Here is a 25,126-nt window from a genome sequence, read left to right on the forward strand (position 1 = left end):
TGTCCAGTGTGGAGGTTAACCTAACATTATATTCACACTTGGCTGGCTTTGGGTATCTCATCCAAATGAGTATTCTCCACATATTAATTTCAAGTAAGCATTGGCAGTTTGTTTATAAATGCAGCTAGAGGGCAAAAGAGGGAACAGTGTGTACAGCTGTGTTCCATTTTGTGCTCATCCATGCATATTTTTCAGTAGAGATCATTGGAATATTTTCTGTTTGCCAAGGCGTGTTTAGATCTATTATGGTTATCCATTGTTTGGCTAGTATAATTTACTGAGTACAAACAGCATTTGAAGAGGAGCAACAATTTGCATACGTTTGGCCTCTTTAAAGACATAAAATGTTGCAAGACTCTTCACGGTTAGATAATTCACCAGAATTAGATACAAAGCCAAAACAGATGAGGATTGGTGCCTAACACCTTGATTAAAGATAATTTTTTGATGCTGGAGCAAAAATTAGGAATGGAATTAAAAAGCTAAAGGTTAAATTGGCTGAAATCTGGGCTACCAGTGCTATTGCAAAGGAAAGAGGTGATGTGTAAAAACCCAAGCTAGAGGACTGCAGAGTTTTTGGAACATTGTAGGTCAAAGTATAAATGTAGGAAAAAGTAGGGCCAAGAGTAAAAAAATTAATGGGCAATGAAATGATTTAAAATGGAAAGAAATGGAGCCATTGTGTCAGTGGACACAGAGATGATGGATTGATGGAACTTAATTTGAACTTGTTCTGGTTTGAAATATTCATGTTGGTCCTTTGGCCCCCTTGAACAGCAAAAAGAAGTTGCCTGCAAGTCGTCATAACATACCAGTAACTCTCAGCTTCTGAGTCTAGGACTTGTACGTAATTCAAGCTGTCTTCATTAAAGTGCTGAGGAAGTATTAATTTGGGAGTGGTGCATACTTCTGGGTGAGGGAGGAAGATTGAGGTCCTCTTTGCCTGTTCAGGTGGATATGAGAATTTCAGGTGCCACAGTTCTAAGACTTAGCAGTTTTCCTGGTATATCATCTGCTTAGAGTAATGAGAAAACTGATGAAAGGTTATCAGCTTGAAACATCACCTCTGTTTTTATGCCTTCCTCAAACATCATCACAAAGTAGGATGAAATGAGCATTCACTTCATTTTTGTAACTTGCTGCGGGCAAATCAATGGCCTACAAAACAAGTATTTACTTTAAGAAAAATAATTTTTGTGAAGAGCTTTACAAAGACTTGTCAAAGTGCATTTAAGTTCTTGAATCAATGTAAATTAACTCTAAATTAATGTTGAGTTAATTTTCTAACTGTTAAAATATGGCATTGTGGGTTACCTCAACATGTGTGTCTTTTTGACTAACCTGAAAAATTACCATGTTGGAGACCTTTTAGTATTGTATCAAGGAAGAAGTACGTGAAGTCAAAATGTAATATGATATTTGAGGATTGGATTCATAGCCATTTTAATCTCCAAACTCTGAGTGGACATTCAAATTTCTGCAGCATACTTAGAAGCATGAGAGGGGGTCAGTTGTCTCTCCTCTCAGAAGAATAGTGCTTGAGTGACAGTTCAATATTCTAACATGGAATGGTGGAGAAATTAGCAACATTAGAACATAGAACATAGAACAGTACAGCACAGAACAGGCCCCTCAGCCCACGATGTTGTGCCGACCATTGATGCCGAACATTCTCTCTGCTTTGTTAAAAGATTGCAGGAATAAATCAATAGCACAGCAATGACTGCAAAATATGTGTCTATATCTTGCTATGTATTGACAGAAAACACAAGTTGGTGATTTGTCTTCTGCCTGTTGCATCACCAGGATTATTCTTTCCCAGAGTTGAAATCTGGGAACTTAGTGTATCCGTTGTGTCACTTTTTTTTTAAAACAGTATGACTCAGAATTTAGAACCTAAGCCAGCATCCTAGAATGATTTTATCTCTCTCTTGCCAACAGTCTGTATGTAGTCCAATGTAAGAGATAGAATACAATAGCCCAAAATATCTTCAGAGATAGCAGGAACTGCAGATGCTGGAGAATCTGAGATAACAAGGTGTAGAGCTGGATGAACGCAGCAGGCCAAGCAGTATCAGAGGAGCAGAAAGGCTGACGTTTCGGGCCTAGACCCTTCTTCAGAAATTTCTGAAGAAGGGTCTAGGCCCAAAATGTCAATCTTCCTGCTCCTCTGATGCTGCTTGGCCTGCTGTGTTCATCCAGCTCGACACCTTGTTAGCCCAAAATATCTGCCTGCTATTGTCTGAAAGTTAATTTTCACTTGCTTTGTATTTAAATACTAATTGTTTTGTAGCAAAAATTTGTTTCATTGGCCTACTGAGCTCACTCCCAAGTAATGCACTGTATGTTATGTGGCAATACTGCAGTCTTACATGTCACTCATAAGTGCAGAAAAAGAAATAGGAAGACAAGTATAAAAGTTAATAAGCGTTCAATTCAAATTGTTGTTTTAAGTTGTGAAAACCTTGACTGGTGAGGAAACAAATCCATAATTGATGGGCACATAATTGGAATGTGAAAGAATCACCTCAGCTGACTTTATCTCCATAGATTTGTTTTAAGTTACTTCCTATTGCCTCGTCTTTAGACAGTGGGAGTTGTTTGACTTGAATGCAAGTCATAGGTAAAATTCTGCGAATAGTATCTGACTTATCGAGTATTGCCAACATCTTCTGTTCTTAATTCAGATTTCCAGCATCTGCTTAGAGTAATGAGAAAACTGATGAAAGGTTATCAGCTTGAAACATTATCTCTGTTTTTATGCACACATGCTGACTGACCTGAGTGTTTACAGTTTTTTTCATTTGCGGAGTGGAATATATATCTGTACTGAATGCACATTTTCTTTTGATTTTTAAGTGCCTTTAGAAGTTGGAAATTATTCTAGATATGATGTATTTTATTTCACAGAGCTTACACTGAGATTCTGACTGGTATGATGAGAGGTAAAGTAAGAAATATCATAAATTCTTTGTGAAATCTAAATTTAGAAGACACCATTAATTACTGAACCCTGAATAGTCTTTCATATGGTTGTTGATTGTTCCTCATGAGTTAAAACTGTAAGAACTGCTGTTTTTTCTTGGTTTTCTTTGGAGCGGATAAATCCCAAATTTCAGATTCTGAATCATGCGTTGTTAGCACAAACAAACTCCTTTGCTTGAACTTCGCAGTCCCAAATGATTCAGATTTTTGACTTTCTGCCATATTCACATGCTTTTTATAAAATCTAGTTTTATTCCATATACTTCACTTATTGTTGACTTTAAGCTGTGTTCTGGGCATTGCAGGAATTCATTTAATTTTTTTTGAAACTCACTCCAGTATTTTTATTCAAATTTTCATGAAGTTGATGATAATTGTGTTGGCACCTCTTCCGATGATTGGTGCAAATGGTATAAAATGTTACTGTTCCTTCGAAGGCAGGATAATCAGTGCTCACAATGTTCATACATATTCTTGATAACAGGGATAGTGACCTAATGATCAGAATTGGGAATCTTGGTTATGAAATCTATAACAGTAACTCAGTTGAATTTCCCAGTACTGTTGAGATCAACTGAGTAGACAAGGATAAAGATCTTGTCTGAGCTGATCTGCAGTTTCGTTATTATTTCTTTGAACCCTTCCTCTAATCTCTGTACTGAATTGAATGTTTCCATTCATAGCCAACAAGCCAAATCAGGAATTGGAGGCAAAAATTCTTGTGGGTTGAATCACCCCTCCGCAAAAGAAGATGGTTGAGGTTGATGAAGGCCAGTCAACTCTGTCTCTGATCATTGCTGCAGGACTTCCTAAGGATTGACTCTTTGGCTTAAATATCTTCAGCTGCTCCATTGATGACCATCCCTTTGTCATAATGTTAGAAGTGGGAATTTTTCTTGATGATTGCTCATTGTTCAGTTAAGATTTTTGAGATGGCTCAGATATTGAAATAGTCACTGGATGTATGGAGTAATATCCAAGTAACACTCAGGTGTTAGGCCGAGAAGTAGTAAATAATGTTTGCACCAAATTGGTGCCAATCTATAACTATGGCCCATAAGAGAACGTCAAACCCCTTGACAAAATTATCATCACTGAATCTCCCATCATCAACATTGGAGCGATCATCATTGACCAGAAAATTAAATGAACCTACCATATCAAAACAGTGGTTACAAGTCCTGGTCAGAGGTTGGATTTGTGCAGTGAGCCACTCATCTCCTGACTCCCCATGTTCTGTGTGTAATCAGCAAAGTGCATCAGGAGTGTGTTGGAATAATTGCCACATACCTGGAAAGTGCCGTCCTCTACAGTGTTCAGGAAGGTTGGCACTGTATAGAGCCAAGTAGCCTGCTTTATTGCTACTTCATTGACCACCTTAAACATTTACTCCCTCCACTACTGAAACACTACCTGCATCGTGCTTATCAGCTACAAGATGTGTGGCAGCCATGAGTTTCCTTCAAAAGCATTTTCCAATAACATGATGTCTACCATCCAGAAGAATAAGGCTATCAGATGCGGGGGAACAGGATCATTTGCAAGTTGTTCCCTAAGTCACTTACCTTGATTTCGAATTGTATTGCTGCTCTTTCACTGTTATCAAATCAAAATCCTCTAAATTTCTCCCATGACTTCCCAATGGATGTACCTATGCCACTTGGATTAGAGAGGTTCAAGAAGATGGCTCATCATCACTTAGTTCAGGCCAATGGGAGAAGCTGGCATTCTATGAATTAAAAAGACTACACACATGCTGTGCAAAATTTTTCTTTAATATGTACTTTAGAGTGCCCTAAACAATGTTGTGAAATGTGAAATCAATCTTAGTCAGATCTATCAAAATATGCCTCTATTAATATAAATATGTTGTTCTGCTTGAATCTTTGGCATTTCAATGGTAAGTTTTTAATGACTGTATGACTACAAGAATATTTTTTAATGTGAATTTCAATCTATTCAACCTCTTCTCCCCACCAATCTCATTTTCTCTAAGCATAGATTTTTGCCTGAAACACAAGTGAATGTGTACAGATGATCTGTCCAATATTTTGCCTCAATTTTTTTCATTGTTAGATGAATGAATGAGTATCCACAGGCTGTTGAGCCCAGTGTACCATAAACAACTCTGACTATTGCTAATGTGGTATTTGCATTTTTGCTTTCCAATCGAGTCACTGCAAAAAACTCCAAAACCTCCAGAGTTTCGACTTGTTTCCACAGAGATTATTTTGAGTAGTGTCTGGGTCCATTCTGATCCATTGTTAGCTGGACTCTGCTTGGCCCAGAATGAGTGTAGTTGAGGGGTGCAATTCAGCCAATTCCAGCCTGTTCCTGAGTGCACCCCCTCCCGCTAAATTTTTCAGTTAAGGTTCATTCAGTTCTGTTTTGAAAGCTGTGATTGAACCTGCCATCAACAGACTGTCAAATAGTACAAGATAATAAAATGTGAGGCTGGATGAACACAGCAGGCCAAGCAGCATCTCAGGAGCACAAAAGCTGACGTTTCGGGCCTAGACCCTTCATCAGAGAGGGGGATGGGGGGAGGGAACTGGAATAAATAGGGAGAGAGGGGGAGGCGGACCGAAGATGGAGAGTAAAGAAGATAGGTGGAGAGGGTGTAGGTGGGGAGGTAGGGAGGGGATAGGTCAGTCCAGGGAAGACGGACAGGTCAAGGAGGTGGGATGAGGTTAGTAGGTAGCTGGGGGTGCGGCTTGGGGTGGGAGGAAGGGATGGGTGAGAGGAAGAACCGGTTAGGGAGGCAGAGACAGGTTGGACTGGTTTTGGGATGCAGTGGGTGGGGGGGAAGAGCTGGGCTGGTTGTGTGGTGCAGTGGGGGGAGGGGATGAACTGGGCTGGTCCAGCACATCCCTCACCTTCCTGGACCTCTCAGTCTCCATCTCAGGCAACCAGCTTGTAACTGATGTCCATTTCAAGCCCACCAACTCCCACAGCTACCTAGAATACACCTCCTCCCACCCACCCTCCTGCAAAAATTCCATCCCCTATTCCCAATTCCTCCGCCTCCGCCGCATCTGCTCCCACGATAAGACATTCCACTCCCGCACATCCCAGATGTCCAAGTTCTTTAAGGACCGCAACTTTCCCCCCACGGTGATCGAGAACGCCCTTGACCGCGTCTCCCGCATTTCCCGCGACACATCCCTCACACCCCGCCCCCGCCACAACCGCCCCAAGAGGATCCCCCTCGTTCTCACACACCACCCTACCAACCTCCGGATACAACGCATTATCCTCTGACACTTCCGCCATTTACAATCCGACCCCACCACCCAAGACATTTTTCCATCCCCTCCCCTGTCTGCTTTCCGGAGAGACCACTCTCTCCGTGACTCCCTTGTTCGCTCCACACTGCCCTCCAACCCCACCACACCCGGCACCTTCCCCTGCAACCGCAGGAAATGCTACATTTGTCCCCACACCTCCTCCCTCACCCCCATCGCAGGCCCCAAGATGACATTCCACATTAAGCAGAGGTTCACCTGCACATCTGCCAATGTGGTATACTGCATCCACTGTACCCGGCGCGGCTTCCTCTACATTGGGGAAACCAAGCGGAGGCTTGGGGACCGCTTTGCAGAACACCTCCGCTCAGTTCGCAACAAACAACTGCACCTCCCAGTCGCAAACCATTTCCACTCCCCCTCCCATTCTCTTGATGACATGTCCATCATGGGCCTCCTGCACTGCCACAATGATGCCACCCGAAGGTTGCAGGAACAGCAACTCATATTCCGCCTGGGAACCCTGCAGCCATATGGTATCAATGTGGACTTCACCAGTTTCAAAATCTCCCCTTCCCCTACTGCATCCCTAAACCAGCCCAGTTCATCCCCTCCCCCCACTGCACCACACAACCAGCCCAGCTCTTCCCCCCAACCCACTGCATCCCAAAACCAGTCCAACCTGTCTCTGCCTCCCTAACCGGTTCTTCCTCTCACCCATCCCTTCCTCCCACCCCAAGCCGCACCCCCATCTACCTACTAACCTCATCCCACCTCCTTGACCTGTCCGTCTTCCCTGGACTGACCTATCCCCTCCCTACCTCCCCACCTACACCCTCTCCACCTATCTTCTTTACTCTCCATCTTCGGTCCGCCTCCCCCTCTCTCCCTATTTATTCCAGTTCCCTCCCCCCATCCCCCTCTCTGATGAAGGGTCTAGGCCCGAAACGTCAGCTTTTGTGCTCCTGAGATGCTGCTTGGCCTGCTGTGTTCATCCAGCCTCACATTTTATTATCTTGGAATCTCCAGCATCTGCAGTTCCCATTATCTCTGTCAAATAGTACATTTTAGATCCTAACATTTGCTGTGTTAAAATGAAAATGTTTTTCATCCGGTTTCTGATCTATTTGCCAAACACTTAAAATCACTGTTCTTCGTTGATAACAATGTGTACAGCTGAATGAACACAGCAGGCCAAGCAGCATCAGAGGAGCAGGAAAGCTGATGTCTCAGGGAGAAGGGTCCACAGCAGTTCCCACTATTACTGTTCTTCATTGTCCACCTTTGCGCCACTGGCAACAGTTTCATTTTACTCACCCTTCAGGTTTTTGAACATTTTAATTAGATTACCTCTCAGATGGGAAGGAGAGGGAAAATGGAGACATGAAAGGGCTAAGGCATGAACAAGAACTGAGATTGGCAATTTACAGTGGGGAAGAAAATAGAATGTATTGTAGACTCATAGGAAATCAGCACAGCCTGTTGAAGATACAGCATTGGAAAATTGACATCTTGGATTTGTCAGGCTATCAGATATCCCAGCATGAGTTGGGAAGACAAAATTGGAGTGCCAACTTGAATTGAGCTACTTAGAAATGGAAAAGACAGCCAACTTCAGTTCATGACTGGTGTGCGCAAGTATGTAAATGAAACCCTGAAGAAAAAGAGAATATTCCTGTGAAAAAGTAGGGAGTTTCATTATGTGACTGAGATCCTTTGGTTTCCAGATCATTATAGAACATATACTGACTTCATTGGGAATTGTTCCAAGGAGTTTGAGCTTCTGGAAAAGTGTCTGTCATCCTGACCTAGAGTTGGAGACTTTTATCTGTTCTATGGGAATTAACTGAATTATTCCCAGTATGTGTTATATGGAAAATCCTAGTCTGTCTACTGCCAGAGCTAATGTATCCCTGCACCCTCCTTCACCTCCTAATCTCTCAATAACTCCTCCAACTCCCTCTTCCTATCCAGCCATACTATCTCTCCTGACCATGCTAATCATTGACCTAAACTGACTAGCCCGTGCCTGGAATTTTACTATCCCCTCCTGATCTGACAGACCTTCATTATTCAACTACCCATGTTGACCTGTTCTTAATTTAAGATATTGTGATTTTTCTTCATGTTTTGAGTTTCCTGATCAAGGTAACTGTGAACCCAAACTGTAGAGATTTACCTCTGGTCACAATTCCTTGCTGTAAATTTCTGTCAGTTGTCTGATATTGCAAGTTTTTTTTTGCATAGTGAATATTCATCTGTAATAGCTATGTGCTCGCTTATAAAGACACTGTTTAAAAAAGGGAAAGCAGCTCTGGATGCACTTCCTGTGATTTGAAAACATTGGGACATGTGACTAACTTAACTCAAAGTATTGGTTGCTAGTCTGGTGGCAGGTGTGTTTCAGTGTTTTCGGTGGAATTCTTGTGATATTCACAGGGTAAACTTTAATGCTGAACAAATTCTGATTTGGTAAATATTTTCTTCGCTCCAGACTTCCCAGGAATTTGCTTGCTGAGTCGGATCCTGACAGACTTGTCGTTTAAATGCCAGGAAATGCTATACTTGGATCGTACTTGGGTTCAGACTTGATAATCAACTCCTTGTGCAGGTTTTTATACTCAGAAATTGTTGATCATAGCAATAATCCAGACTCAACAAACCAGCACCTGCTTAAAACAGAATTTGCAAAGCTCATATTTGATATTTTTAAATATGATATTTCTCAATGATATTGACATTGGTGCAATTCTTCATCAAGTTGAGTATTTGAAAGACTGAAAATATAATCTTCTTTGCTGGAAATGCTGTTGTTGTATAATGCTTTGTTGATGGTTGGAACCTTTTATAGTATGAGTTGTCAATTCATGTAATTTAAAATACAGAAATTGCTGGGAAAGCTCAGCAGCTCTGGCAACATCTGTGGAGGTCAGAGTTAACATTTCGGGTTGAGTGAGCCTTCCTCTGAACAATTTTCTGACTTCACTTTGGTCTAGGGTTATGATTATGGCTTTTTATCTGGAGCTAACTGAATCTCATGAGCCCTGAATCATTTTTGATAGTGGCTTTAACCATAAAATCTTGGAGTTGGAGTTTGAGAAAGTTTGCTGCATTGAAATATGCTGTTCTGTTAAACCAGCTGGGAACCTCTGCTTCAGGGGCAGTATTCAGTTATAGTTAAACTTTATATTCTGCTATGTGTTAAAATGGAGTTTTCCTGCATTTGTGAACTTATACTTGAGTTGTTGCTGTCAACGAGCATAATATTAAACTGAGCAGCTTTTTTGAAAGGCTCAAATTCATTTTATGTATAGTGACCAGCCTCAGTCACTTCCGAGTGGAAAGAATGTATGATTGGTGCTTTGTAGACTATTGAAGCAGTTTTTGTTGTGAGTTTTATAATTTTATTTTGTTCAGATATGATGTTTGACATAGGTGTACCATGAGTTAAGAAAAGATGTTTGTTACTGTAGGGAAGGTTCATATTAAAGTTCTGTTCTTGTTGCTGCAGCTTCACTGTCTTAAACACATTACGAATTATCTTTATATTTGCTAGCTGACTTGGTTAGCTTTTGACGTCTGTTTCTGTGCAGCTGTTGCCTTTAGTAGGTCCCAGCTAATTTCCAAAACCAGCTCTGTTCACTAGCAGGTAGTGTTTTTAAAGAGCTGCTTGCCTGTGTTGGTTGCTACTTGGGACCAAACTCATCTTCCCTGAGTAGCAGTTAGCTTCATTGTGTGTTTTGTTTAAGTATGCCTAGACATTTAACCTTGAGGTGGCACATATTGGTTATCTGCAGTGGTTATTCTTAATGTTGAATATGAACCACATCAATAAAGCAATGCTTCATGAAAGACACTTAATGCTTCATTTGGAGTCTCAGATATGTGTACAAAAATGAATCTCTTCTTTGATGCATCATGACTGAGTTGTCATTAAATCTGCCATTAGTTTTCGTACTTCATGGAAGTTAGGCCCAAGAATTGGAAATGCTGTACAATCAGGAGGACTTTTTTTTGCATTGAATGAAGTGGGTATTTATGTGATGCAACTCACTATGGCGGTGGCCTTCAATGTTATTAGTTGTTGAAGATTCATAGCTAAGCATTTGTCATTTAATTACTGTTTTGATGCGTTAAATTCACCTCCAAGATAAAATTCTGAGTTGACAAATGTAATGGAGTTCATATGTATCACTGACAAGTCAATAAAAATGAAATTATGGGATATGGGATTTTGTCCTTCAAATTTTACACATGCTTTGATGGAAGTTTCCTTACATTTTGTGATACTGAGCAGCAAGTTACTAGGTGTTAACCCCTGTATTACAGCTGAAGTAATATACCTTGGATGAAGGAGATTTTACTTTAAAAAGTTCCTTCTTTAGGTGGCCTGAACAGTAGCTACATGCTGGAAGCCCAGATCTTGCAGATTAATGATTTCTTCCTTATCGTTCATTTTCTGACTTGGTGCATTCCCCACTAAGATAGCTAGCTAACCAACCAACTCCACTCAAACATGGAATGACACTTTGTACAGGACACCTGTTGGAGTAGTGCTTAAATGTGATTATTGCCTCTGTCAGAAAGAATGTAAAGGGAAAATCAAACTGAAGAACAGATTTTTTAATTGGAGATTTGTTTTGTTTGGGCTGTGCTGAACTGAGAATGGACTGTATTCTATTAATAGGGCAACATATAGGCCATTGCTGTGCATCGACTTGGACTGTGATGATATTTCTGGATATCTTCAGAATGTGGATGTTGACCTTTGCCTGCTGGAAGCTCTTAGGAATTCCAGGCTCCCATTGACCTGGCATTTTGACAATATTTTAGCTTGCACATGGCTTTTATGGGACAGGAATAAATCTACTCAAATGTTGAGTAACTTGATATTAGTGCATTCCTTAATCCCATGTAGCTAAAATTTTAAAAATGCAAGTTTTAAATTATGAACCCATTTTACTGCTTTGTCTTTCTGGCTCCCAGTCCCATGATATAATTCACTTTTTATGTTTTTTCTCTCACTAACACCACTTCACTCAGTCAAAGCTTTTTGGACTTGAAACTTTCATCTATTTTGAAACTAGAATCTGTAGTGCTAATAATATCCTTTGAAGTCTCTATTTCATTCAGCAATTTTAGACATGCAAGAGCACTGGGTTAACATTTGATGGATTTTGTTTGTGATCCAGCACATGGCTCCTGTTGTCCAGGCACAGTGATCTTGTCTGGTTGAGTGACTGTAGAGTCAGTCAAACTCTCAATTACAACAAAATGCTGCTACTAATTAAGCAGTCTGCAGTCTTTGTAGCAGATCTGACTAACACAGATTACCAGTATTGCTTTTCTTAGATTCTGTAAATACCACCTTTAAAACTAATGCTTCCAATATATCTTTCTTTCTCCTGAACTGATAATTTCCCTGCACTGTTGTGCTTACCCCTTCCTGGAACCCCCAGAAGCCCAATAATCTTCTGTCGCAGCAGTGCCCACAATCAATAGATCATTCGCCATTTCAGCCATTGCCAGTGCAATGTCACCATCAAGTATATTACCCTCTCCCTCCTTTTTCAGCATTCAGAAAATATAATTTCACCTTTGACACCCTGGCTCATTCATTAATTTCCCACACCCACTTTCCCCATTACAATGGCCTCTTCCTTTGCTAGGAAGTAGATGCAACACCTCATTTAAATCAGTGGTTGTGAGTTTGAATCTCAATTCAGAGCGAGCAGTTGGATTAAAGCTGATATGCTACTGATGGGATGCTGTATTGTAGGAGTACCATCTTTTGGATCAGCTGTTAAGCGGATGCTTTTTCAGCTCTGTCAGAATTCAAAGATTCTGTGTCACAATTTTAAAGAAGAAACGGGGGACTTTTCTCTGGTATCCTGGCTGGCATGCACTCTCAATCACTATCACTGAAACAGATTATCAGGTCTTAATTACGTGTCTTAAAACCCCAACAAACTGCCGATGCTGGAAATCAGAAACTAAAGCAGAAATTGCTGTAAAATCTCAGCAAGTCTGGCAGCATGGAAAGAAAGCAGAGCCAACATTATGGGTTCAGTGACCCTTCTGTTTGTTATTGTAAGCTTGCTGTTTGCGAGTTGTCTGTCATGTTTCCAACATTACAATGGTGACTCCAATGCAAAATTTTTGATTCACTTTAAAGCATTTTCGGTCTGGGTCCTGTGGTTATGAATGACCCGATATAAATACAAGCCTTTCCTTTTCCTTCATTCTCGTCCAGGGTCCAAACACTTTGTCCACTTACATTGGTGACTACTTGCACTTACTACTGTTTCGTGTATGGTATTTGTCACTCATGATGAAGTCTTTTCATTATAGAGGAGACCAAACACAGATGAGGTGACCACTTGACTGAGCCCATCTTTTCAGTTTGTGAGTGTGACTGAGCTATTGGTCACCTGTTAGTTTAATCTTTTGTCCCACATGCAATCTGATCTCCCTGTCTTTCACTTTCATTATAACAGTGTGGAAAGCAGATTTTGGCTGGAGGGACAGCATGTAAAATTACAGTTTGATGCTTCACAGTTTTCTAGCCTTCATATTGAATTCAAAAACATTTTTCTGAGTAACTGCTGCTTTTCTCTGCTGTTGCTATTTGCAATGCCTTGAGATATGTTTTGTTAATCAATCTGTCCAGTTGCCAGAGATAATGGGAACTGCAGATGCTGGATAATCTGAGATAACAAAGTGTGGAGCGAGATAACCACAGCAGGCCAAGCAGCATCTTAGGAGCACAAAAGCGGACGTTTCGGGCCTAGACCCTTCATCAGAAAAGGGTCTGATGAAGGGTCTAGGCCCGAAACGTCAGCTTTTGTACTCCTAAGATGCTCCTAGGCCTGCTGTGTTCATCCAGCCCCACACTTTGTTGTCCATTTACCATCCTGCCTTGCCTTGCTGCATCGTCCATTTTATAATTAAATCTTGCCTGACTTCCATCCTCTCACAGACTTCACTTTTGTTCTTCCTTCCAGTCTCCTCCCCTCTCCATTCACCTTTGTTCTCTGTTGAAATCTGTTAAATCGCAGTACAGCTGAAAGGTAAACTCAGCCTCTCTGCCTCTGTAAATGCCGCCTGACTCAAATGCTTCCAGTATTTTCTGTTCATATGACTTAATTTTAAATGTTCAAATGTAAATGAAAAATGACCTTTTGCTGTCCAGCAAAAGTTTATGAAATCAATTCACTGGGCAAAGATTTTGTCAAGTGTCAAATATACAATTGAGAGGCAGAGGGAAGATATGACTTCCTGCAAGGATATGTGGTGGGTTGCTTTTGTGAGAATGAACTTCATGGCAGTAGAAAATAAACAGGAAGTGGTGTAGTAGGACCTTTTTGTTCAGTAAGCCCGCAATTATGGCCATTGAAACCCAGTACTTCAGCGCTAGTACTGGTAGAGTATATGTTCAAAATTGGAAGCTTAACTTAGTGTCAGCGTGCTGCACCTGATTTTAAACATTCAAATATAATGAAGATTGAACTTTAATCCAACACAGAACAATGCCAAAATGTCCCATGTTATTTGAAGCTTTTCCTGTATGTGTTCCATGTTTTCACAGAACTCCTGTGGCAGGTGTATTTTTAGTTACTATTTTGTCAGACTGGCTGCTGTCACAGGAAGTGGTTGAGTTGGGAAACAGATGGCAGCTGTGATTAGAAGAATAAATGATCAAGGCATACATTATGCTTTTGTCTTCCTTTTCCCTGCCTCCCTCACAATTAAATCCATGAATAACTTAACCCTAACTTGTATGTTTACTCAAATTATAATGACATTTGCACATTTCTAGCAGAGCAAGTGACCATATTAGAAGTTCCACTGTGCAGTAGAAATTGTGTTCTCAGATGAGGTGTAATTAACAGGATTTTAAGACCAGAAGACAGAGGAGTGGAAGTAAGGCATTTTGGCCCATCAAGCCCATTCCGCCATTTAAATCATGGCTGATGGGCATTTCAACACCACCTCCCTGCACTTTCCCCGTAGCCCTTGATTCCTTCTGAGATCAAGAATTTGTCGATCTCTGCCTTGAAGGCATCCAACGTCCCGGCCTCCACTAGACCCCGTGGCAATGAATTCCACAAGCCCACCACTCTCTGGCTGAAGAAATGTCGTCTCATTTCCGTTTAAATTTACCCCCTCTAATTTTAAGGCTGTGCCCACGGGTCCTAGTCTCCCCACCTAACGGAAGCAACTTCCTAGCGTCCACCCCTTCTAAACCATGCATTATCTTGTAAATTTCTATTAGATCTCCCCTCAACCTTCTAAACTCTGATGAGTACAATCCCAGGATCTTTAGCTGCTCATCATTTGTAAAACCTACCATTCTAGGGATCATCCGTGAGAATCTCTGTTGGATGTGTTCCAGCGCCAGTCTGTCCTTCCTGAGGTGTGGGGCCCAAAATTGGACACAGTATTCTAAATGGGGCCTAACTGGAGCTTTATCAAGTCTCAGAAGCACATCGCTGCTTTTATATTCCACCCCTTTTCTTACGGTGTAGAATTGCTGGTTGGGTATATAGTGAGGAACCTGGAAGCAACAAGCTGGAAGCACTTCTCACATTGCTTAAGCTCACTTTATGTTGGGTGAGTTGAGGCAAAGGTGCCAACCGGAGCATATTTTAAAAATGAACTATCTTGTTACATCAAAGTGTTCTTGATGTGATTGGTAGGGAGGTCAGGGTGAAGACACGCATGCTCCCATTCAGTAGGAAAAAGTGACCAACAGTTTGAAAGCCAACTTGAAGAACTCTGGCAAAAGATTGTACCTGGAGTGAATTTTTATAATTTTAGAGCAACAATTTTATTCTAGTTATCATTTTTTCAGGAATATATAGCAGTATATTGATAAATCCAAGATGAAGAGTTTTCTGAAAGCACTATGCCAGGTGTTTGTGTCTGGATAGGCAACAAAGCAAGTTTTGTTTTCTTGGTAAATTAGGCAAAAGCATGGATTGGAGTAAGTCAGCTAACATCATCAAGGGAATGAAGAAAAACAAAACTAGTTAAATGTCACGCTCTGTGTAGCTGCAGCTTTGGATTTGGAAATAATCAGATGCTAGTACCTCAGGGAATAAATATTTTTGCTACAGTATTTTTTTAAACGTCATGACCAGTTGAGATGGAAGCTCCAATGCAAGCAGATTGGATGCAGCAAGAGCTTGGCCCCTGTGATGCTGCTGTCAGGTCTGGGTCTGCTAAATCCCTGGCTTGACAGATTGGAGCCAACAGGAAGCATTTTATGTAGGGTATGTTATTCATTGGTCTCCTATTTGTTCAATGAGGGTAGTGTAGCATTCATGCAAATATTTTATTGTAGGGAGCTTGGACCACTCTACCCTGGGGTTGGAGGTTGAGAAGCAACTGTGGACTGTCTTGACCTGCACACTGAGCTTTGTTCAATTAGGTCAACCCATTAAAAGAAAGGGTCATTTACTACTTGTTCCAAAAACATGCACTTTTCTCTGAAGCTGTCAATCTGAGGCCACTGTAGGAATATTTGGCGTGATTTTATGAACCTCTGACAGAAAGGACAAATGCACAAGGTGCAGCACAAAATCATGAAGAATGATACCAAGATGAGACACTATATTTATAACAGAGCTTCTAATTAAGAGCAGCAGAGCAGAGGTAAAAGTGATGGTTTAAGACGAAAGTTGCAGACACTTCAAGGATTTGAGAACAGTGAATAATTGCTAATGAGACGTAAATTTAAGTTTGGTGCTAAAAGCGAAACTTTGGGAAAATATCTTCATTATTGGTATGCGTAATGCATTGGAATATGTAGCAATCAACATCTTATCGATTATAACGTGTAGAGGAGTTAAATTAAAGTGGAAGAATGGGAAGATGGGATTAATGACGGAGCTGCATACGTGTAAGCAAAGCATGACAAATGCTTAAGTTTGATTCTTTGCTCCTGTGCAGTGTTTTCAGTGTTACAGTGACATCCACGTTGGAAGAGGATGTAAGAAGTGTCAAAGATGGTCAATGAAAAAGCTCAGACTGTGATTTAAAACAATCTCCACTTTTTTTTTAGGCAGTGTCCTTTAATCATTGAATAGACATCTTCACATAAATGATGTGATGTTGAATTTTTGATTAAGTCTAGTAAACAGTGAATGTAAAAAAATTACTTTATAATTGCCTCCTACCAGATAATAAAGTTACAGTAATAAAAAATTGCAGGAAACTCAGGAAGTACTCAGCAAGTCAGGCAGCATCTGTGCTGAGAAACCTCTGTAAGAAGTGACCAACAGAAGTAAAGAGGATGGAGGTTTGGAGAGTTTAAAGAGTACTTTGTAGACTTTCATTCAGTCCCAAAAGAACTGTTTCTGCAAAATCTGCTTTTAGTACTAAATCAATTGAATCAAAAAAGAATGAAGAGCTGAAACGTGATAATGGGAACTGCAGATGCTGGAGAATCCTAGATAACAAAGTGTGAAGCTGGATGAACACAGCAGGCCAAGCAGCATCTCAGGAGCACAAAATCTGACGTTTCGGGCCTAGACCCTTCATCAGAGAGGGGGATGGGGATCGGGTTCTGGAATAAATAGGGAGAGAGGGAGAGGCTGACCGAAGATGGAGAGAAAAGAAGATAGGTAGAGAGGAGAGTATAGGTGGGGAGGTAGGGAGGATATAGGTCAGTCCAGGGAAGACGGACAGGTCAAGGAGGTGGGATGAGGTAGTAGGTAGGAAATGGAAGTGCGGCTTGAGGTGGGAGGAAGGGATGGGTGAGAGGAAGAACAGGTTAGGGAAGCGGAGACAGGCTGGGCTGGTTTTGGGATGCAGTGGGGGGGAGGGGAAGAACTGGGCTGGTTTTGGGATGCAGTGGGGGAATGGAAGATTTTCAAGCTTGTGAAGCCCACATTGATACCATTGGGCTGCTGGGTTCCCAAGCGGAATATGAGTTGCTGTTCCAGCAACCTTCGGGTGGCATCATTGTGGCACTGCAGGAAGCCCATGATGGACATGTCATCTAAAGAATGGGAGGGGGAGTTAAAATGGTTCACGACTGGGAGGTACAGTTGTTTATTGCGAACCGAGCGGAGGTGTTCTACAAAGCGGTCCCCAAGCCTCCGCTTGGTTTCCCCAATGTAGAGGAAGCCACACCAGGTACAATGAATACAGTATACCACATTGGCAGATGTGCAGGTGAACATCTGCTTAATATGGAAAGTCGTCTTGGGGCCTGGGATGGGTGTGGGGGCAAGGTGCGGTTGCAGGGGAAGGTGCCAGGTGTGGTGGCATTGGAGGGGAGTGTAGAGCGGACAAGGGAGTCACGGAGAGAGTGGTCTCTCCGGAAAGCAGACAAGGGTGGGGATGGAAAAATGTCTTGGGTGATGGGTGATGGGGTCGGATTGTAGATGGCAGAAGTGTCAGAGGAAGATGCGTTGTATCCGGAGTTTGGTGGGGTGGTATGTGAGAACGAGGGGGATCCTTTTGGGGCGGTTGTGGCAGGGTCGGGGTGTGAGGGATGTGTTTCAGGAAATGCGGTCAAGGGCGTTCTCGACCACTGCAGGGGGATAGCTGCGATCCTTGAAGAACATGGACACATGGGATGTGCGGGAGTGGAATGCCTCATCCTGGGAGCAGGTGCGGCGGAGGCGGAGGAATTGGGAATAGGGGATGGAATTTTTGCAGGCGGGTGGGTGGGAGGAGGTGTATTCTGGGTAGCTGTGGGAGTCAGTGGGCTTGAAATGGACATCTGTTTCTGACTGGTTACCTGAAATGGAGACTGAGAGGTCCAGGAAGGTGAGGGATGTGTTGGAGATGGCCCAGGTGAACTTGAGGTTGGGGTGGAAGGTGTTGGTGAAGTGGATGAACTGTTCGAGCTCCTCTGGGGAGCAAGAGGCGGCGTCGATACAGTCATCAATGTAACGGAGGAAGAAGTGGGGTTTGGGGCCTGTGTAGGTGCGGAAGAGGGACTGTTCCATGTAACCGAAGAGTTGAAACGAATGCTTTGAATTGAATGAAGTGAAGAAAAATAAATACATGTATATTTGTATGACCATAGGACACCCCAAAGCACTTAACAGCCTTTGAAATAATTTTGAGGTGTCGTCAGTATTCTAAGTTAGGAAATGTTTCTAGGGCAAGCTCTCACGAACAGAAATTTGATAGTGACAAGAAAATCAATTGCTGCAATGTTGATTTAAGGGATCATGTGAGCTAGGAGACTCGGGATAACTTCCCTTCTTCTGAGAAAGTGTCCACAAAACAGTTTTCATTCGTCAAGTGAGTGACTTCGTTTAATATCACATCGAATTATGGTATCTCTGTGTTATTCTGTGTGATTTCTACCAAATAGTGCACTGGACTTTTGACTTTGACTTTGTGCTCAAGTCCACATTTTCTGGAACTGTTTTAAAATAAGTGGAGACAGATGTTGTGATTTGAAAATGTTGAACTCAGTGTTTTTGACCTAGGTTCGTGTTCTTTTGCAAGCTGTCTTGTTTCGACTCGCAAAATATAAATCAGTCTTCTTTGAGTTTTGACAAGAAGTGGATGTGTTTGATGAAGAAATATCTATTGATATGACAAGTAAGAAGAGAGCAAGCCTTGAACATGGATCTGCTAAGAAGGAAAATGTTGTAGTTCCTTCGGCAGAAAGGATTTACTTACTTGATTTGTTTGTCACTGCAGGTTTTTCTTAACAGTTATGATGACAATACAAAATCCAGGACTAAATGTGAAATCCTATCAACTTACCCCTTTTGGCCCTCGCTCATGGAGGTGTTTGTGGTTACTGGTGGACAGTTCCAAATGGGCTAGCAACTTTTGACTTTGAGTCCAAACTGAGTGGTGACAGATTATTTTACCATGGATGACATGACAGTTGTGTCTGATCCTTATTTATTATTCATGCTTTTAAACTTTCAGGAGCTTTTACTGAGTAACATGAAGCACAATATCATTGATCTCTTTGCCCTATTATCATCCTCACTTTGAGCGAAAGACTGCTGAGGACAATTCCAGTGCGGCTATTTCTGAAGAAGGGCCTAGGCCTGAAATGTCAGCCTTCCTGCTCCTCTGATGCTGTTTGGCCTGCTATGTTCATCCAGCTCTGCACCTTGTTATCTCGAAAGCAGCTATCCTTGCTTAATTCAATCTGCTTGTCAAAACAGAATATGAATTCAATTTCACATCTTCTGGCTTCTGTGACTGTTTGCCAGATTTAACATTGTCTTTAATTTTTAATTTGAGCAGTCTGGGAGGGAGGCGTCAAGATATCTTGCCACGTTTAATGCTGCTGCAGCTTAGTTTCCTCTCAATTTTTTCTTAAATTAAGTTTTTTTTTCACAAGTACGTTTATGAGAATACCACTTGCCACATTTAATCAATCTTTTGAAAACGGCTTATTTTCTTTCTTCTTCGGTAAAGGTAGCTATGAAATATTTTGTAGCCATTCTTTACATATGGTGTTAATTTTGAGTAAAGGTGTGATATTAGACTTTGCAGACCTTTAGAGGAAACTTTATCTTCTCTCCTCCCCAATCCTTTAATTTTTATTCTCCCCTCAATACTAGTGATTACACTGGAGTTTGCTCTCTGGTAATTCAGTACGTACTAAACATTTGGCTTTAGTTAATTGGTGGTTCAATTATCTTGAGTAGGTAATCACAGAAACCTTTTGAACAATTACACTTGGATATTTGCATCGGTGGAGTTTACATGATGGAATGAGGTTTTTGAAATGGACCCCAGAGAATCATGAAGTATCCCTTGCAGTGTGAACATGTGATGGAGAAAGGGCAAACTCAGTTTTGTTTACATTCGGCCTGGTAGAACTGACTATATGTTTGGTCAATGAAGGAAGTTGCAATGAAGTTACGTCTCATCCCTATCCCATGAGTTGTTACTGAGAAAATTTTAGTCACTCAACTCCATGCTGAAGAAAATAACTTATTTTTGTTTTGAGAAAATTGCAATTTCATTTATTTAGGGAATGACTAAATCTGAACATTTAGCCCACAATCCTCCGGATTAGTATATCCAAGTAACAGTCGCCCTGCTTTTATTACTGGTAATTCCGAGGCTCTTATGCAGACTCTTTCAGAAGACAGTGATAATGGGAACTGCAGATGCTGGAGAATCCAAGATAATAAAATGTGAGGCTGGATGAACACAGCAGGCCCAGCAGCATCTCAGGAGCACAAAAGCTGACGTTTCGGGCCTAGAGCCTTCACCAGAGTCTCTGATGAAGGGTCTAGGCCCGAAACGTCAGCTTTTGTGCTCCTGAGATGCTGCTGGGCCTGCTGTGTTCATCCAGCCTCACATTTTATTATCTTTCAGAAGACAGTTTAGTGTAAATAGCCAGTTCTTGTCTTCAGAGTTTTGTCACATTGGTAGCCTGTAAAGCCTCTGAGAATTTTAGGGGAAATCTATTTCTTATGGGCACCTGTTAGTTCTGCAGACTTTCGGTTGATCAATTTAGGTCTAAAGCTGTGGTTGTCTGTGAAATTTTCAAACTCAACTTCCTTTCTAATTGTAATACAACGTCAAGGAGCAGCTCGATAGGAAGTGGTTGTGACGTGTCTGTGCATCTTCACACGGAAATTTGAAGCTGTTTCGTACAAGCTGTGACTTTCTAGCTTAATGCTGTATACTAAGTGCACTGTTTTAATTTGAATTTGAGAAGCCTAGACTCTAAGTTGTAAAGATTTGAAAGATGAATGTGTTTAGAAAACAAGTTTCCTCTTCTCGTGGTGAATACAGGAGATCCCTCTCAGACTCAGCTCACAGTGCTAGGAATCCCAGCAGTCTGAATGCTTATGAGTGGCGCACACCTTCAAAACCAAAATGGAAAATTTACAAGCGGGCCCACTCAGAACCTTTGAAAGCAACAAATGCTTATAAGTGGCACTCAGCCTCCGGTTTTTCATGGACCACTAGCAGACGGATTTTTTCTGACTTGGACAACACCAGTTCTTCAGACCAGGATCAGCTAAAATCAGCTAAGCCTCATCTTAAATACACTGGATCAAATGATATTTTGGAACAGTCTCCTGCCCAGGTGGTGAAAACAAATGCCAAACTGACAACAGCCCCATATCACAGATCGATTTCTGAACCTGGTTGCCCTTCGCACATTGAGAAGCCACCTTTGAGACAAGTCCACTCAGACGCTGAGCAGAGAATTGATTTTATGCGTGGTTTCTTCACTACTGTATCAAGCCGACTTTCAAAACTGTTGAGGCACAAAGAAGAACCAGATGTGGATTCAGTGCAGGAAGGTAATATGACTCAAGGTGCACAGCTGCTTCAGGCAAATGTTGATGAGTAGGGAGTTATGACAGGCAATCATGTTTTAATTGATGAAATGCAATTTTATTGATATAGCAAGAATAAACTTCAGAAAACCCAAAAGGAAAAGCATTAAAGTGTGAAAAATAGATCTTTGAACAGCCTAAAGGATTGTTTTCTAGAGATTCGGAAGCTAGAGAAAATGTTGGTGTATTTTTGGGACAAGTCACTCTACTACTAAAAATTTGATTCTGTTCTTGGATAGACCTCGTTATAGCCTGTGTTCACTTTTAGTCTCCCCATATGGAAGTTAATATAGAGGCTCTGGAAAGAGCGTGTAATTGGACCATAAGATGGATACCCAACTTGAAGCATCTTGCTTGTCAAAATGTAAGAAAAGTGGAAAAGAAAGAGATTTCTTCTCCCAGAGAGTGATGAGGCATTCTACTATAGAATGTCGTTGAGGCCAAAACATTGAATGTTTTCAAGGAGTTAGATATATTTGTTAGGCCTAAAGGAATCAAAGAGTGTGTATAAAAAGCAGGGTACTGAGTTGAATGATCAGCCATTATCATGTGGAATGGCAGAGCAGAATCGAAGCAATGCGTGGTCTCCATTTGTTCCTATTTTCTTTGTTAAGAGCTGGAACCGGACATTTTAGAGAAGTGTAGACTTAAGGCTAATTTAATTGAATTATATCAGATCATTAAGGGAATTTTTAAATGGACTATTCAACTGTTTAAATACTTTGGGATGCAGCCATGGCTCAAACTTCTAAGTTGCATGTGGACCAATCAAGGTTGCTGAAAAAGAAATGGTGGTCCTGACAGACTGGTTGATGCCTTGTATGGTGGATGCTGATTTGCTGGATTTCTTCAAGTGAGACTTGGATCTGTTTCTGGATGGGGACAAGATAATTTTAATTAATTTTGATAAAATCTTATCTAATGGGGAGGAAATGACCTAATAGTATAACCGCTGGACTGTTCATCCATAGATCCATGCAGATGGTGGAATTTGAATTCAATAAATATCTGGAATTAAGAGTCTAATGATGACTGTGAATCCATTGCCGATTGTTGGAAAAATCTATCTAGTTCACTAATGCCCTTATCGGAAGGAAACTGCCATTCTTGCCTACATGTGACTCCAGACCCACAGTCATCTGGTTGACTTTGGGCAGTTAGGGATGACAATAAAAGCTGGCATAGCCAGCCTAGCCTCATCCCATGAATGAATAAGAAAAAAAAATTGTGGATGAGGTGTAGAATTATTTGGGTCAGAGAGGTCTCTAAGTGATCTGTTATGTGGTATTTACATCAACTGCCTTTTGGCGATCCTGAGCACCACATAGTACCACATTCTTTCTTATCCACACTCACTTGTAAAAATGTTATCAGCAATTATTGCCCATCCCCATTTGCCTTTGAGAAGAGGGAATTCCAGGATTTTGACCCAGCAACAGCGAAGAAATGGCTGTATATTTTCAAGTCTGGATGATGAGGGGGAGGGAAACTTGTAGGTGGTTATGTTCCCATGTATCTGCTGCCTTTGTCCTTCTAGATGGAAGTGGTCATTGCTTTGGAAAGTGCTGCCTAAGGATCTTGTTGATAGCACAAACTGCTGCTACTGAGTGCTGGTGTGGGAGTGGGCTGCTTTGTCCTGGATAGTGTCAAACTTCTTGAACTATGTTGGAGATGAACCTATCCAGGCAAGTGGGGAGCATTTCCTCGCACTCCTAACGTGTGCTTGTAGATGGTGGACAGGCTTTAGGGAATTAGGAAGTGAGTTACTTGCCGCAGTATTCCTAGACTCTGACATGCTCTTCTAGCCACTGTATTTACATGGTGAATCCACCACTGAACTTCAAAGGGTGATGGTTAGTTTGTCTCTTATTGGTGATGGTCATTGTGTGGCATTTGTGCAACACGAATGTTCCTTGCCACTTGTAGCCAGAGACTGGATCTTGTTGTATTTCAATATTCACTGCTTGAAGAGTCGCAAATGGTGCGGAACATTATACAGCCATCAGCAAACACCCTCACTTCTGACCATATGATAGAGGGAAAGTCATTGATGAAGCAGCTGAAGATGATTGTACCAAGGACACCATCCTGAGGTACTCCTGCAGAGGTGTCCTGGAGCTGAGTTGACTGACTTCCAACTACCATGACGATTTTCCTATGTGCTACACATGATTGTAACTAGCAGAGCATTTGTTCCCTAACACCCATTGATTCCAGCAAAACTGCAGAGCTTAGATATGATCATTTTCTGGGATTACTTAGCTCTGACTGTCACTTGCTGCTATGCTCTTTGCCGTGCAAGTAATCCTGTTTGGTGGCTTCACCAGGTTGGCACCTCATTTTCGGGATGCCTAATGCTGCTCCTTGCATGCCCTCCATACTTCTCACTGAGCCAGGGTTGATCCCCTGGGTTGATGGTAATTGTTGAGTTTGGGGAGTAATTGGACCATGAGGTTGCAGATTGTGCTGTTGTAATGAATACGTTAGCAGAGGCATTGTGAACATCTTGTAGAAATTTAAACAAAAGGGTGCAAGTTTATTACCAACTTATTGCCTGCAAAGTGAATGATATGTGGAAAGAATGGCAAACAGGCATATGAAGAAATTCACTGTATCTCCTGTTGGTGCACTTGAATATGTTGATGTCATTGATATCATCATTACATGCCTGCATTGCACAGGACCTGGAAGTTGGAACTGAATCTAAAGTGATGCTGTTATTGTTGCTGTTTCTTACTCACCGTCTCTTCGTTTGCCCTCCATTCTCCATTCAGATCATTGTCCCACTGGCCACCCCTTTGCTGCCTGGTGGAATGGAATACTAGTGGCTTTTTTTGTCATCTCCTCTGGGTCAGTGATGTTGTAATTAATTTCAGGGAGCAAGACTGTTGCATGAAATAACTTAAGGTATGAAACAGTTACAAAATCTTTGCTGGTAGTGATGTCATAGGTACTGAGATTGCATGAGTTGTGAGTGCCTGCCCTGCACTTGTGATTGTTTGTAAGGGAATTTGCACATTTCCTGCATTGTACGCTAGCCAATTTTGTTTTGATGGAGAGAAACATTTTCCCTCATCAATTTGAGGAATCTTTGTGAGCCGGAATGACCAGGTTTGATCTTGTGCACTCTTTGTCATCTTCATGAATGTTTTGGTTTGAACAGGTGCAAATGAGAGGGTTACCGTCTTTTCTGAGCCCTGACATGGAGGTCCTGATGTTGGACTGGAGTTGACCAAGTCAGAAATTGCATGACACAAGGTTATCGTCCAACAGCTTTATTTGAAAGCACAAGTTTTTAGAGCCTCAGTCCTTCCAGTGTTAGTGAGAGAGATAGTATCAGACACATTTCATAAATAAACATAGAACATAGGCTGAAGGGCCTGTATTGCTCTACCATGTTGTGCCGACCTATTATGTGACTAAGATCAATCTACCCTGCATACCCTACATTTTATTATCCTCCATATGTCTACCCAAGAGTTGTTTAAAATTCTCTAAAGTATCTGACTCCATGCCACTGCTGACAGCACATTCCACACGCCCACCACTCTCTGTGTGAAGAACTTACCTCTGACATTTCCCCTATACCTTCCTCCA

At 41.5% G+C, this 25,126-nt stretch overlaps 1 protein-coding gene across 8 annotated transcripts in view; it reads left to right on the plus strand.

Moving 5' to 3' along the window:
• rasal2 (RAS protein activator like 2) overlaps positions 1-25,126 on the plus strand; it is a 348,750-nt gene that overhangs the window by 56,395 nt on the left and 267,229 nt on the right. For 2 of the 8 annotated variants that reach the window (XM_059647741.1, XM_059647744.1), the window contains exon 1: positions 20,896-21,493. The exons of 2 other annotated variants lie outside the window; for them this stretch is intronic. In XM_059647741.1, coding sequence (XP_059503724.1) covers positions 20,929-21,493 — 565 coding nt within the window. In that variant the 5' untranslated portion in view covers positions 20,896-20,928. Of the gene's footprint in view, positions 1-8,626; positions 8,703-8,821; positions 8,842-20,894; positions 21,494-25,126 lie in introns of those variants that run through there. 4 more of the 8 variants (XM_059647747.1, XM_059647748.1, XM_059647742.1 and 1 more) reach the window with 4 other exon arrangements.

The sequence above is a fragment of the Stegostoma tigrinum genome, chromosome 8 (genome assembly GCF_030684315.1).
Source record: "Stegostoma tigrinum isolate sSteTig4 chromosome 8, sSteTig4.hap1, whole genome shotgun sequence".
Classification (NCBI taxonomy): domain Eukaryota; kingdom Metazoa; phylum Chordata; class Chondrichthyes; order Orectolobiformes; family Stegostomatidae; genus Stegostoma; species Stegostoma tigrinum.